Genomic DNA, 10,099 nt, shown 5'->3' on the forward strand with positions numbered 1-10,099 from the left:
CCCTGGCAGAGTTCAGCAGCAGTGGCGGCCAGATGTCCAGCAGGCAGGGCTGCAGGTAGAAAGCAGTGACCTCTGGTGTCCCTCTGGGCCCAGGTTCTAAAACTCCGTGCCGCATCTTAAGCCAACACAGCGGTTGGTCACAGCGTGATCGGTAGAGGGACGAGGAGCTCTGACCCTCACTGCACAAGTCAGAAGCAGATAGGTCTGATGGCTGCCCAAGGGTTCACTCCTCAATCCTGTCTCAGGATCCCTGGGTCGAAGCAGAACGTGAATAATGGGCTTCAAGGAGCCTCAGTTTCTGCCGGTGCCTTTGCACCTTCCTGGGCATCTGGGGTGCAGCCCTGGGCACAAGACTTCGCCAAGGGCCCGAGAGCCATCGCAGCGTGAGGACACAGTGGCCAAGAAGGCCATGGACGCTCGGGAGAGGCTCTCCTTTCCAATCAGAGTCTTGCACTCCCCGGCTCTGACCCCCTTGGCTGTCTTGGCTCCATCAGAGGCGGCCCGAGGGCTGAAGGAGCCACACTGCGCGCAGGAATGGGGGAGCAGCGAGACATCTGGCTGCCGGCTGTGCGGGGGGAGGCGAAGGCACCGCCGGGCGCCCCCCCCCCCCCCCCCCCAGCGCGCAAGGCCGGCCTCCTCTTCCTGCTCACACAGCTGCCGTGCGATCCCTTTCAGACTCTCAGACTTGCTGCTCCTTGCTTCCTGGATGCTCACATGAGAACAGGCCGAGGTTTACTGCCTGGAATTCGGGTCTCCTGCTCTTTTATTAAAGATATTGAATATAAAAATCAGCACCTCTAGGGTCCCTTTGGCAGGTGACGCCGCAGCTGAGAGCGTTTTCTTTTGATGCCGCGCCAGGTTACATTCCGGTCCCCGACCCGAGGAGGCCCTCAGCCCGTGATTTAGTAGAGTGGACAGGGGGTAGGTAGCGGGAGGACTCCCTGGGGGTCAGGGGGCCCCTCACCTCCCCACATTGGGGACTACCCCACCCACCCTGGCGTCCCTGACGCCCCTCCCCAAGACCCCTAGGAAATGACAGCTCACTCAAGGCAGACGGGCCCTGAAGAGCTGTGTCAGGGCCTGGAGAGGTGGCAGAAGGGGACAGGAGCCAGCCATTCCAGTCCCAGCTTGTCACTCTCAGTGGCCTCTTGCGAGCTGCTCCCCTGCCCTGTCTACAGCTTCTAGTCTGGAATGGGGCTTGGGCTTTCTCTTACGCTCCCAGGAAATGTGCAAGGGCCAAGGGTTTGAAGGCAGCAGGGCACACGCGAGCAATCAGGTGTGTCAAAGCCATGGTTCTCGGGCGTGGCCGTTTGTAGCAATCACAGAGCTCTCAAAGCTTATGACTCTTTTTTTTTTTTTTTACACGAAAACCACACATTGAGGCAAACCCAGAGCAGGATAGAGAGGGATGGAGGGAGCTACACAGATGAGGTGATCGGAATCAGGCGCCGTGACCAGGGCTGATACTGTAATCATATTAAACCGACATTCACTGAGCTTCCGCTAAATGCTGTTGCCTTTCTAAGTCCTTGAATGTTTTTGGCAGCCTCACATGTTACATACTATTACCCATTTTCCAGATGAGTATAATGAGGCACTGATACGCAAAAGGCCACGCAATGGCAGAGCTTGGGACACACATGGAACAGTGGAGCTTAAATCCGTGCAAGATTTCTGTCGTTTTTGCCAAATTCGTGGGGGATGACTATAAAATTGTTAACAGATGTCAAAGGCCCACTGGTGGCCGCCCCGGAACACTGACCATTCCTCTCCGCAGCCTGGAAGCTGTGGGAGGGACTGCCATCAGCCCTTGCAGCTAGCTTGGGGGTCTGTGGCCACTTGGGGTTATTACTACGCGCGGAAGAATTTAGCCGAGAAGCACCAGTGGGGTTTTTGGTTTCACCATCTGTGTGCGCATGCGCAGTGTGGGCGGGACCGTCCCAGATGGGGGGCGTCTTTGTGCGTGGGCGCACGCTGATGGCGTGTCCCTTCCTTCCTCCACAGCCACCTCCCCGTGCAAGATCCTCAAATGCAACTCTGAGTTCTGGAGCGCCACGGCAGGCGGCCACTCCCCGGCCTCGGACGACGTGCCCGAGTTCTGCGCCGCCCTGCGCACCTATGCGCTGTGCACGCGGCGCACGGCCCGCACCTGCCGGGGCGACCTGGCCTACCACTCGGCCGTCCATGGCATAGAGGACCTCATGAGCCAGCACAACTGCTCCAAGGATGGCCCCACGTCCCAGCCGCGCCTGCGCACCCTCCCGCCGCCTGGGGACAGCCAGGAGCGTTCCGACAGCCCCGAGATCTGCCACTATGAGAAGAGCTTCCACAAGCACTCGGCGGTCCCCAATTACACGCACTGTGGCCTCTTCGGGGACCCGCACCTCAGGACTTTCACAGACCGCTTCCAGACCTGCAAGGTGCAGGGCGCCTGGCCGCTCATCGACAACAATTACCTGAACGTCCAGGTCACCAACACACCTGTGCTGCCGGGCTCGGCCGCCACGGCCACCAGCAAGGTAAGGGCCAGGCTGGGGCTGGGGCTGGGGCGGCCCTGCGGGTCTCCTCGGAGGCCCTGCTGTCACAAGGCCCAGACTGAGCTCCCTACTGACCCGGATGCCTCCTGCAGGTATTATTTTCAGGAAATGACCAGGTTATTTAGAAAGGAATGTTGTCTAGTGTGTGGTGTTTCTCAAACTGTTGGACAGCCCCACTAGGGGGTTGTAAAATCAGCGTTCTGGGGTCAGAAACCATCATAAACAAGTGTATGTATATATAGGGGGTCTTCGGGTTATGACACAGTTTCGTTTCTACACCAGTGATGTAATTTGAATTTTGGTGTAAGTTGAAACACCCTAGCCTAAGTCCCTTACCTATCCTAACCCAGTTGTAAAATCATAATCTAGAACATAAAAACAACTAAGCCATAAGAAAAAAGAAAAAGACATAAATAAACTGTACTGTAAGAACAGAAAACATGACCAAAAAAAATGAACATAGAAAAAATTCCTTACCTTCATTCCTGGGCGGGCTTGCACACTGGAAGGGGCATTGCAAGGTGGGAGAGAGGGACCCATTGGGAGGAGGAAGCTGGAGAGGCAGGAGAACCTGCAGAAGGTGCTGGAGAGACTGGGTCAGGTGACTCCAGATTGCCTAAGGACCATGCAGGAGACCGGAGATGATTCTACCTGTACAACAGGTGTTTCATCTCGAGAAGCAGCTGATGTAGAGGGTACAGGATCTGCTGCAGGCCTCTCTACTTTCTTACAGAATTGTTCCAGGCTAGTCTGGAAAGGTGACGACTTCTTCTCTTCCAAAATCTGTCTTAACACTGACGTCTCCATTTTTGAAAGTTTTTATGGGAGTGAGCGTCGTAAACTCCACGTCGTAAGTTGAGACGGTCGTAACCCAAAGACCCCGTATATTGTTTGTTTCATTGGGCAGGGAACGCGGAGCCTGCGTGTATTGAGGGCAGCTTGCAAATGCACTGCGCACAGTGAGGGTCAGCGTTCGAGGAAAGCTGGCTTCTGTTGTACGTGTGTGTGCACAAATCACGTATAGGCATGCACACGTGTGCACACCTTTGGCCCAGGCGATGGGACAGCCCTGTCGGCCTCCTGCTCTCACTTCAGCGGAGTCTCCCATGACCTCTCATTCAGACTCAAGAAGGAAGCTGGTGGGCTCTCAAAGTCCAGACGATGGGAACAGCTCTGCCGCCACGGGGCTGGGCCCACCCCTGGTGCTTCCAGGTGGGGGGTGGGCCTGTTTTCCTAGGAAGAGCATGTTGCTAGGCACCAGGCTGGCCCATAGGGTGTTTCGGTTCCTTCCCGTCCCTCCATGTCCCAGAGGACAGTGAATGAGATGACCTGGCAGCCGGGAAAAGTCTTGCCACTTCCCTCTGTGCTGGTCGCCACTGCATGCCCACAGAAGGTCTTTCTGAGACCAACTCCTGGGTAGGGAACAAGCGGGTCTTAGCCACAGGCCCTCGGCACCAAGCCTTGGAGTCTACTGGCGGCAGAATGGTGGCCGGCGTTTTCTCTGTCCCCCCTCCCAGCCCTCCACAGACGTGGGGGGCCCACATCAAGGACCCCCTCTGCCTTCTCCACAGCCCCTGCACCAACGCACCTCCTGCCCTAGAGCCAAGACAAATGAATGCTAGGAGCCTTGGCTGCAGCTTCTAAATCCGGCAGCATACACACTCTGGGAGGGGACCCGCCACCATGTCCCATCCTGGCAGGGGCTCACAGGGAGGGACCTGCCCCTCCCAACCCAGGGTGATAACAGAGCCAAGGGAGGAATCGTGATTAGTGACCAGCCAGGCTGGTCTGGGGGGTTGACACGGGCAGAGCAAGGGCCATTAGGTAACATAGGACTGGAGCCTGCAGGCAGGGCCGTGGGCCTGAGCTTAGAACCCCCGAGTACCACCCTCAGCTCCCTGCCGACCTGTGCTGGGGCCCTGAGCCCAGCAGTGCTGTCCAGAAACCAAGTGGATTAATCATTCCTTCTCATGCTCCGCTCATTCACTTGGCTGCGTTTCTCCCAATGCGTTTTTCTAGCTCTGTTGCAGGCCCTCCGCTGAGCACGGGGCTGCAGACCTGCCCCAGCAAGGGTGGGAGCCGCTCCCTTCCTGTATGGGTTTGCAGAAGGACGCGTGGCCCTGAAGCAGAGCCGGACCCATCGAGCCCCTTTCTGCCGTGACACAGGGCCCCTCTGATCTTGGCAGCAGGCTGAGAGCTGTGTCCTCATTAGCCAGAAGGCAGCAGCACACAACCCTGCTGGAGGCCCAGCGGTGACGGGGTCAGTGTCTATGCCACGCCAGTCTTGGTGTCAGGGCAGACCGGGGCCTGACGGTGCCGCAGCTGGGTCCCAGCGCCCGGGGCTCACCCCTGCCTCTTCTCACGGGCCTCCAGCACTCGGGCGTGTGTGTCTGTTCGCCTGTTGCTTCAGCACACATCTGCCCAGCACCTCTGTGGTGGCAGCCCCCTGCGGGACGCGGCCTCCCTCCTACAGCTCCCGGGCTAATAGCGGAGAGCAGAGACCAGCGGACAGGGCGGAGGGTGCCAAGGGTTGTGCCTGGAGCTTGAGGGAAGGCCTCCTCAAGTCCTCGCCCTGGGCTTGCCCCCAGGACGGGAGCGGGCAGCAGCAGAGCCGGCGAGTATGGGTGCAGCTGAAACCCCCAGGGAAGGAAGAGAAGCCAGAGGCCTTTCACCTCAAGGTGATGGGGGTCCGGGGCTTTTTTGACCCGGCTCCCGCCCAGGCTGTCCGCCCACAGCAGCGTGGTGCCTCGCACACTGCCATTTGCCCACCTTCTGGCCCCGCCCATCCTACTCTGGTGGATGATCAAGATCTGGGCTGACGTTTTCACCAACTTCCCGCCCCCACGGGACTGCCTCCCGTGCCCGTCTCCTTCCAGCTGTGCTGGTAGCACCCCATTTTACAGATGAGGAGACCGAGGCCTGGGGAGCAGAGTACTCGGGGCTCTGCCTCCCATCCCCTCTCCCCCTCGCCAGTTCCCGTTGCATGTACGACTCTGTCACCCTGCATAATTTATCCGCTTGGTCTGTGACACCCCCCGAACAGGAGCTCCATGAGGGCAGGGGGCCACCCAGGTGTCTGTGTGTGCCATAAACAGCTGTGGATGAAGCCTGGGCCGTGCCCTATGCCCTGTGCCCAGGCCACTCTGGGAGGGAAGGGGGCGGGGATGGGAGCGGCAGCCCCACCCAGGGCTCTGTTGGCAGCCAGCCGCCCAGCTTTCGACAGGCCCCCTTCGTGCTGTTACTTGTGGTTGAGTCCCTGGCACCGGTGCCAAGAGGAGTCAAGCCGCCTGTCAGCCTTCCAGGAGACTGTCTCCACAAGAGATGGCAGTTAGAGCAAAACCAGCCTTTCCTGTTCCAGGGAGACGGCACTTGGAAGGCAGCCCCCCGCCCCCCCAGAGTGCCTGTGTGGCCCTGCTCACCAAGCAGGGACACCAGAGTCCCTCATCCCCGCGCCCCCTCCTCCAATGACAGGACCACCCACTGCCCAGACCACCCTGGCTGGCCTACCTTGCGGCCCCTCTGCAGGCGGCCCCCGCGTCAGGGCAGGAGCCGTGGATGGGGAGAAGGGAGCCGCAGGAGATGGAACCGGCGAAGGCCTCGCCATCTTTCACAGGCCGGGGCTGGCAGCTCGAAGTTTCCTGCGGCTCGAAGCTGAGGGCTTGAGGGACGGAGGGGCCACCGCCACCTCTCAACATTTCACAGCACGCTGCAGAGCACCTGCTTGTCCTCACGCGGGGTTCCCAGTGCCCTGGGTCCAGGCGACAGGGCCAGGACGGGGGTGGGTGGGGGCAGTTAGAGGCACCAGCTGACCCTGGGAGCAAGGGCGGAGGGGCTGTGGTTATTTCTCTTCCCGGTCCGCTCATGTCTCCAGCCCACACACCCCTCCCATCAGGACTACAGTGGAAAGAGCAGCCAGACCGCTCTGCCAGGATGATTGATGGGCAGGGGGCCTCACTCTCACCCCCCAGGCTGTCTGTCTGTCTCCCGTCCTTCTCCCAGGCCTCCTGCCCTGCAGGGCTGTGGCCCAAAGTCCCAGCTCTGCTGCTTGCTGGCTGTGTGACCTTGGGCAAGTTGCTTTACCTCTCTGAGCCCAAGTTTCCTCGTCTATAAAGCAGAGGTAATGTCACCCTCCCCTGCAGTACCACACAGGACTAGGAGTAATACATATGGTGCCCAGGACACTGATGCAGCGAGCGAGTGTGCCTGTGTGTGTCCTTGGTTCTCAGGAGGATAGTGACTAACGGAGCTGATCACAGGCTCAGCCCAGCCCTGCCCCCAGCTGCAGACTCTGGCGGAAGTGGGCCCTCTGGCTCTGGCCCTGGCCAGTGTCTTGCATTCAGCCTGGAGAGGCCGTCTTTTCGCCAACCGGCACCTTCCTCCTGCTCCCTTCCAGGGCCTGGCTGGGTGACCTCTTAGAGCAGCCTGGGTGGCCTCTTCCTGCCCGCATGGACTCGGCCCCCTCGTTCTTACTCTGAGCATCCGTCTCTTCTGTTCCCCCTGCTGTTATGTCGAGTCTGTGGCTTGCGGTCCCTTGTCAGGCATTCTGCTGGAGGGCCCCCGGCAGCGTGAGAAACAGTGTCAGGTGGTTCTGCAGCATGTCAGTTTGCCGTTGCTGCTGTGACGGGTACCAGGAACTGAGTGGTTCGCACAATAGACAGACGTTTGTTCTCTGGTGGTTTTGGAGGTGAGACGTTTGAGACAAGTATCACAGGGCTACCAAGGTGTCGGCAGGGGGAGTCCTTCTGAAGGTTCCGGGGCACAATGCATTTACTGTCTCTTCCAGCCTCTGGTGGCTGCCAGCACGCCTCTGCTTGTGGCTACATCACTTGAGGCTCTGTCTCCATGGAAACATAGCCTTTCTCCACCCAGAATCCTTAACCTAATCTACCCTCTGCAAAGCAATTGGCCGTATAAGGTCACACTCGCAGGTTCCAGGGATGGGAGCCAATATCTTGGGGGGCTATTATTCAACCTATGACAGCGGAGAGTGACTTTTTATTTTTCATTAGCTATGCTTTTCTTTTTATGGTTTACCTTTCAATATAGTGAACCAGCTGCTGGTTTCCTATCTGTGGTCATGATGTAAAGTTCCCATTCTAAGTTAGCTTTTTTTAAGTAAAACATAAAGTAAGTGCCTAACACTACAGGTGGCACTGACCCAGGGCCACCCCGGAATGGGACAGTCAGTCTGGGGCATCCTAGGTCTTCTCTCGACCCTCCTAGAGCCCCGTAAGCGCGGGCCGGGCCTCCGGGCCCTGTTGTCGCTGCTCCGCCTAACTCCGCTCTCCGCCCGCCTCCCGCAGCTCACCATCATCTTCAAAAACTTCCAGGAATGCGTGGACCAGAAGGTGTACCAGGCCGAGATGGACGAGCTGCCGGCCGCCTTTGCCGACGGCTCCAAGAATGGCGGGGACAAACACGGGGCCAACAGCCTGAAGATCACCGAGAAGGTGTCGGGCCAGCACATCGAGATCCAGGCCAAGTACATCGGCACCACCATCGTGGTCCGCCAGGTGGGCCGCTACCTGACGTTCGCGGTGCGCATGCCGGAGGAGGTGGTCAACGCAGTGGAGGACCGGGACAGCCAGGGCCTCTACCTCTGCCTGCGGGGCTGCCCCCTCAGCCAGCAGATCAACTTCCGGACCTTCCGGGCCCCGGAGGGCGCCCAGCAGCCCCCGGCCGCCAGCCCCGCCCCCGCGGCCCCGGACACCTTCCCCTACGAGACGGCCGTGGCCCGGTGCAAGGAGAGGCTGCCCGTGGAGGACCTTTACTACCAGGCCTGTGTCTTCGACCTGCTCACCACGGGGGACCTGAACTTCACGCTGGCCGCCTACTACGCCCTCGAGGACGTCAAGATGCTCCATTCCAACAAGGACAAGCTGCACCTGTACGAGAGGACGCGGGAGCCGCCGGGCCGGGCGGCCGGCTCAGGGCTGTCCCCGGTGCGCCCGCTGCTCCTGGGCGGCCTCCTGCTCCTCGCCCTGCTCCCCGTGCTCCCGGGGGCCCCAGCAGCGGCGGCGTAGGCTGGGGAGGCACGCTGCCTGCCTGTCACCGAGCCGGCCGGCGGCTGCAGAAGGAAGGGCTGGTGGCTTCCCCATGGCCCCCGGTCTCTGCAGTGGCCGCCCCGCTTACCTCAGAGCTGCCCTGGGCTGTCTGCTGGCCAGGGCCTGGGTCTGGGGGCGCGGTGCGGCCCCTCCGCTCCCCCACGGCCCTGGACAAGGTTGTGGTGACTGACTGACTGGTGCTGTGACATCTGTGACAGTGGAGATGAGTGTGGGGGCACTGTCCCCCTCCGCCCGCCCCGCAGTGTGAATGTGCAAAACCAAGCCCCTCAGGCTGGAGGGGGCCCCTGCCCTGCCAGAGACACTGGGGACGCCCCGAGTCCGCCCCCAGCCCCTGCAATGCACTGAATGCCCGGCGACTGCTGCACGCACCCACCTGCCGTCCGTCCGTCCGTCAGCCTGCGCACACTCACACGTGCACACTCGCACACACCACGCCGGCGGGGCCGAGGCCCCCTCGAGGCTGGACCCCCACGGGGCCTCCCTTCCTCCGGGACCTTCGGGCCCCCAGCCCCGGGATGGCGCGTGTTGGCGCGTGCTCTAAGCGACGCCACTCGAGGGTCCCCGGGCTCAGATGCCCTCTGCCCTTCTCCAGCCCCGCCCCCACAGTCCCCTCGTCCCCCCTGTGCTTAGGAAGTCGAGTTGTTTCTAAATGTCTGAACAGAGAACTACCCTTTGAGTCCTGTTCCTTCCTCTCTGGGGGGTGGCAGGGGCCCTGGGCAGGGGGCTGGGCCGCAGGGCACAGGCAGGAGACCGGCGGATGGGGCCAGCTGGCCTGCCCGGATCCTCTGCTCTGCCCCCGCAGCCCCAGGGCCCTGCCCCCCCCGCCCCGCCCTGTCCACCCAGGTCTGCATTGGGGGAGGAGCAGGCTTGAGCAGGCCTCGCAGCCCCGGGCGACCCCGGCAGGGTCTCCTGCGTCTGATCCCACCCTGTAAGCCCAGGTCCCACAGCAGAAAGACCCACTCACTGCGGGGCCCCAGCCTGCCACTCCAAGGAGCCCTGGGCCGGCCCCACCCCCGCTGCTGCTCCAGAGAACGCCAGGGACCACCACGGGGCTGGGCTCCGCCCCGAGGGGCTGCCAGGCCCCAGAAGGCCACCTCAGAGGCCCTGCAGCCCCTCCCTGTCCCTGCCCACCCTCCCAGGGCACCCACGCGGCCCCTCTGCTGTGCCCCAGGGACCTCTCATACACTGGCCCGGGAGGCTGTGGACATGTCCCCACCTCCCCCTCCAAGAGGTCCCTCTCTCTGCCAGACCCCGCAGAGGGGAGGCAAGGCCCCGGCTGGCTGGTAGACAGCCCCCGCGTTGGAAGGAAAAAGTGAAGCACTTTATTTTGGTTGTGTTTGCTCGCGTTCTGCTTGGAAGTGGGACCCCTCACTGCGTCCTTGTGTCTGTGACCTGTGTGTGGAGTGTCCCCGCTGTGTACATACTGTAAATTATTTATTAACGGCTAAATGCAAGTAAAGTTTGGGTTTTTGTTTTGTTATTTTCCTTTGGACTGTG

At 60.8% G+C, this 10,099-nt stretch overlaps 1 protein-coding gene across 4 annotated transcripts in view; it reads left to right on the plus strand.

Annotated features, from left to right (window-relative positions):
• The window catches only part of RGMA (repulsive guidance molecule BMP co-receptor a), a 30,192-nt gene extending 20,093 nt beyond the window's left edge, over nucleotides 1-10,099 (plus strand). For all 4 annotated transcript variants that reach the window (XM_066239661.1, XM_066239664.1, XM_066239663.1 and 1 more), the window contains exons 3-4: nucleotides 2,005-2,519; nucleotides 7,841-10,099. In XM_066239661.1, the coding sequence (XP_066095758.1) occupies nucleotides 2,005-2,519; nucleotides 7,841-8,560 (1,235 nt within the window). In that variant the 3' untranslated portion in view covers nucleotides 8,561-10,099. The remainder of the gene's footprint in view (nucleotides 1-2,004; nucleotides 2,520-7,840) is intronic.

Source organism: Saccopteryx bilineata, chromosome 7 (assembly GCF_036850765.1).
Source record: "Saccopteryx bilineata isolate mSacBil1 chromosome 7, mSacBil1_pri_phased_curated, whole genome shotgun sequence".
Lineage (NCBI taxonomy): Eukaryota > Metazoa > Chordata > Mammalia > Chiroptera > Emballonuridae > Saccopteryx > Saccopteryx bilineata.